The sequence below is a fragment of the Argentina silus genome (assembly GCF_951799395.1).
Source record: "Argentina silus genome assembly, chromosome: 22".
Lineage (NCBI taxonomy): Eukaryota > Metazoa > Chordata > Actinopteri > Argentiniformes > Argentinidae > Argentina > Argentina silus.
In genome coordinates this window covers 13,847,833-13,852,832 of record NC_139676.1, presented here as the reverse complement: position 1 = coordinate 13,852,832, position 5,000 = coordinate 13,847,833, and the positions used below count along the sequence as shown (strand labels likewise).

The window sequence follows — 5,000 nt, the reverse complement described above, 5'->3', positions numbered from 1 at the left end:
CGTGTTACGAGTATTTCTTTGGAACGGTGGGCATCTTATATCGCGTGTGGGGTTACAGCTCACGGAGTGCGTCCTTGGAAACGGGTAACCAAGCAACACAGCGCAAACAAAGTTCCCCATCCTCTCCTTCGCAGCATCTGATGCAGCACGTCCGTCCATTAAAATCCTGTGGCGGGCCACACTGTGTTGAATATTGAATATTATCAATTCGGCACAAAATGTCTTCGGAAGTTTTAGTGTCTAGACCCCACTTCGACACCAGGCCAGTGGCCCAAGCAGGCCAGCCGCTCCAGCCGACGGACGCAGAGGCCACCGTCAAAGAGGGCTTGTATCCCTCCTCCGGCGTGGCTACGGCGGGGTACCGTTCAGCCAAGTACACCCCGGAGGAATGGCACGCCAACAACTACTCCACCCTTCACCAGGCGATTACAGACCGGGACAACGCGCAGAGGGTTCGCCATGAGTCCAAAACTCTTTACATGGAGACCGAGGCGGGGACACTGCGAACCCAGGCCGAGGGAACGCGACACTTGGGTGAGAGGCTGCAAGACATCCACTTCTGGAAGTCGGAGCTGCAGCGACAGATTGAACAGCTGCTCGCCGAGACCGACCTGCTCCTGGGCCAGAAGAGACGGCTGGATAAGGCGCTGGACGCCACCGAGATCCCCTTCGCCATCGCCACTGACAACCTCACCTGTCGGGAGCGACGACTGGGACCCGACCTGGTTAAAGACCGGGTCGAGGAGGAGCTGCTCAAGGTGATTTTGAAAAATTTAAATGTTCAGATTATTATGAATTGTACAGTTGACATACCTGCCTTTAGCTTTCCAATTTTTTTTTTTTTTTTTAAATGTTATATTTTATATATACAGTATACAGTATACAGTTATATTTTATATATACAGTATACAGTATGTCATTTGAATAATGTCATAGCTTACACACGTAATATGTGTAATATAGTTACACTGTAATAGAGTCTATGGTCGTTACAATAACGTTACCAACTAAACCTGGCCCTGGCCCTGGTCCACCAACCCTATGGAGTAAAGGCATCCCATCACATTTTCATATGCAAAAGACACTTGATTTCTATGATCTGTAAGCTGAAGGAAATACATTCCATCAGAGTAGCTTTACGTTATTCACAACATTATTTGAAGCAATATGCCTAGCTATGGTCTACATTAGTTTTACAAACTAATTGGTTATGAAAGTAAAACACTTTTACTGCTGGACATCTTAGAAGACTGGCTTGACCTGTTCATAACATCTCTAGTGGATCAAGGCATTAAAATACCCTTCTCTAATAATTGATTCTGAAAACTGTGTGTGTGTGTGTGTGTGTGTGTGTGTGTGTGTGTGTGTGTGTGTGTATGTGTGCATGGGTGCTGCAGGAGGTAGAGCTGATCAGGAGCATCCAGGCCCTGTTGAAGAGAACTCACAGCCAAGCTGTCAATCAAATAAAGTAAGCGACAGTATGTAAGCCCTACCAGAAATAAATAGAGCGTGAATTGACGTTTCCAACCAGCAGGACTGGTCTCAGATCTGGGCGTAAGAGCAACCTCATCCTACCACACTGTTATGGCCTGCTCTGCTGCTGCCCTCAAAATAGGTGATAGATGATAGTCATCTATCAGTTCGCTGCACTCAAAATGGGATTTTTATTGGAATCAGTGAGAAAGTAATACATGTTGTGTTGTTGTTGTTGTTTTTTTTTACTATTGCAGTGAACTAAGTGCACAACAAATTAGGGAGCAATTCACAAACAACATTAAACAATAAATGACAAATTGAACCAAAAGAGAAGACAAGGGGCTAACAGACACAACAGATACACATACCTTTTCAACAACAAGGAACATAGATACATCATTAGCATCTCAAGGTTACATTAGATTAGAAGGTGTTCAGACATAGTTCTTGGATTTTCTAGAAATGTATTTAATTAATTGAAGGGATTCTGAAATGAAATACATTGAAAATGTCTTAATTAAATAAATAGATGAAATAGATACCAATAAAATCATCAGTCATTGACTATGTGTAAAATATATTGTACTTTTTTTTTTTTTTTCACTATTTTTTTTTTTTTTTTTTTACAATCCTTGACTTGAAAATGATTAACTTTGCAATTTGATTTCATGTAGCTGTTTTCAGCTCAGTTTCAGGCTTCTCAGTTGTGTTTTTTTGTTTTGTCCCACCCCCTGCCTGTGTGTGGTCAGGTGTAACAGGGATGCTAAGCAGACTCTGGAGCTGGACTGGTCCGATAAGTACCAGGCCTACAGCCTGGACGACCAGTGTGGACGCTACAACAACATGAGCACTGACACACAGCACCACCCCAGCTCGGCTAACATCCAGGACCAGTGAGTATCATTTTGGGAATGTAGGGAAAATGTAAGGGGAGATTCTGGGTTGATAGCGTCAATCTTGAACAGCCGATTCCAATAACGATATAGCTTATAAAACAAGTCTGTTTAGTTTCACAATTGGGCAGAAATGTTCATCCATTTAGTTAAAGTGATAGTTCACCCAAAATACAAGATCTCATATTTGGTTGCTTGTCCTCAAAAGAGTCCATGGACAAGAACAGACTTCCATCAACACTTTGGTTCAGCTTATCTGGGAACTGTCGCTCACTAATAGCTTTTTATTTTTTATTTTGTTTACCAAAACAAATGGAAGTCAATTCACCCTAAATTAGCATGTTTGAAATGTCATGCCCGAATCAATTTTTCTCTGAAAAGACTCAATAACTCGATTTAAACGGCTTCTGATTATGATTCTGGCCTTACACATTTCAGACATTGTTAATTTAGGGTACGTTGACTTCCATTGCATTCAGTTAAAAACGCTGTTAGCAGTTAGTGACTGGGTCGTAGGCCTACTCTGATTTTCGGACTTTTTCAGCTTGTTTTTTCAGTTTGAGGAAAACCTCTTCAAAGTTAACCAGACTCTCCTCGGTGCCTTGGACCATGATGGTGCCATTGTTGTACAAGTTTACAGCGGTAGTGGAGTGTTTTAAATGCACCTTAACCTGCCTACCGTCTTTGATGCCTTTCTTCTGAATGTCTTGAAACAGTTGGCACAACGCTGTGTGCCAGGCAGTGGGGTTATCTGTGCGGAACAGTAAGTTGGTTCTAACTCCACGCCGTGAGTAGTCTGCAATCAGTTTCTCCGGCCATTGCCTCAAAAAATCACCCTTGTGGCGTTTCCTTGCATCAGAGCCCAGGCCCGGGGAATATTCAATGCGCAGGGCTTTCACCTTACCCAGACTCTTACCACCTGTCTGCCAGACATCTGGTACTGGTGGTGACAACTCAGCCTCTGCCGACTCACTCTGTTCTCCAACGTCATCCTCATTCCGCTTCAGTGGTGTGAGTGGAGTTTTGGCCCTGAGGCCCCAGAGGAGGCTCCGTCTTTTGGACGGCAACAGTACAAACAGGCTGTGATTGGGGCGGCTGGGGTCTCTGATGATCCTCCGGGCTTTGCTGACACATCGTGTCATCTTCCAGGCATGCAGCACTTGGGAATTTTGCTGGAATTTAGTCCCGCGCACCTGGGGGGGATATAAAGCGACACATGGGATGTGGTAAACAGCCACGTTAGAGCATTTAGTCGAGCAAATTCTTCTAAGTCGTCTAATTCTTTGAGTCCAAATGTACCGAATGTGCATACCAGTGTATCCACCTAACCCCCTACAAGTGGCACCATAGACATAGACAACCATAGACTTTTCACCCCACTCCCCTCCGGGAGGCGCTACAGGTCTCTCCGCACCCGAACCAGTAGGTTCAGAGGCAGCTTCTTCCCTGCGGCTGTCACCCTGCTGAACTCGAACACTACACCTACCTGACAACCTACTACCCCCGCAACCCCCACCCCCCCCCCCCCACCCGGACAATTGCACTATTGCACTATACTCCCCTCCCCTTCTCTTACTCAATACCACTGCTCTTCTGTACATACCTGTTCATACTGTTCATAATGCACATAACGCACATATCCTATATTTTCTTTAATACTACTGCACATACTGTACATACTTGTTTATACGGCATTCCATATTTATATTTATTCTGCATCTACCTCATGTTACTGTTAATACATATATACTGCTAGACTGCATTACCCATACAGCTCATATGCTGCTACACTGCTCATACTGTAACTATTTATTCTGCTATAATGCTACTGCTACTCACATACTGCTATACTGCACTGCTATATTATACTGCTTATATTACTATATTATACTGCACTACTACTGATCATATATTGCACTACCTGTAAATACTGTTCATTGCACTTTCTGCTATTTTGCACTTCTGGTTAGACGCTAACTGCATTTCGTTGTCTCTGTACTTGTACTCTGCACAATGACAATAAAGTTGAATCTAATCTAATCTAATCTACATAACCCTCGGGGCTAAACACCGACTGGACCGTCACAAACCCCCACAGAAACGTCAGCTTTAGAAGTAGATGCAGCATTTGTAAAGGGTGCATAAGAAAGAAGACAAGAATAACCGGTTGTATAACTTTGGAAATGGTTACCCATCATGTCTTTCTACAACCCTCATCTTCTCTTTGTTTAGTCAAGCACTTCTGTATGGTCCCTAACCCTAACCCTGCTTGTTTAATTTATTTTAAAGATAAAAACATTAATAAATAAATAATAACCTTGTACTTACGAGAATAGCAAGGTAAATCCCCTCAGCAAGCATTGGCGTTTCTGTGTTCAGTTTACGGTATTTAAACAAAAATGAAAGAAGCGGTCAGTTCCTCTTTTGTTTCTCAAAACCCGATGTAATCCATGTATCGTTTTGTAAACTGGTCAAATGTGATGCCTACAGTATTTACAACTGCATGTGAGGAAAGCCAAAGACATGTGGCACTGGGCGTTGGATGTGCAGGGAAATGTACAATGTTCACATACTTCCCCTATGGTTTAACAGAAACAGAAGGAACAGAATGGTGCCACAGTCTTAATATTA

At 43.3% G+C, this 5,000-nt stretch overlaps 1 protein-coding gene and 1 long non-coding RNA gene across 2 annotated transcripts in view; one reads left to right on the top strand and one right to left on the bottom strand.

The window, feature by feature from the left end:
- The window catches only part of LOC310821882, a 55,340-nt gene that overhangs the window by 38,972 nt on the left and 11,368 nt on the right, over positions 1–5,000 (bottom strand). The gene's annotated exons all lie outside the window — the stretch shown is intronic.
- Positions 128–5,000, top strand: part of tekt4 (tektin 4) — a gene marked incomplete at its 3' end in the record, with an annotated part of 7,753 nt that continues 2,880 nt past the window's right edge. Inside the window, exons 1-3 of the mRNA XM_083694255.1 lie at positions 128–758; positions 1,398–1,468; positions 2,226–2,369. Of these exons, the coding sequence (XP_083550381.1) occupies positions 219–758; positions 1,398–1,468; positions 2,226–2,369 (755 nt within the window). The 5' untranslated portion in view covers positions 128–218. The remainder of the gene's footprint in view (positions 759–1,397; positions 1,469–2,225; positions 2,370–5,000) is intronic.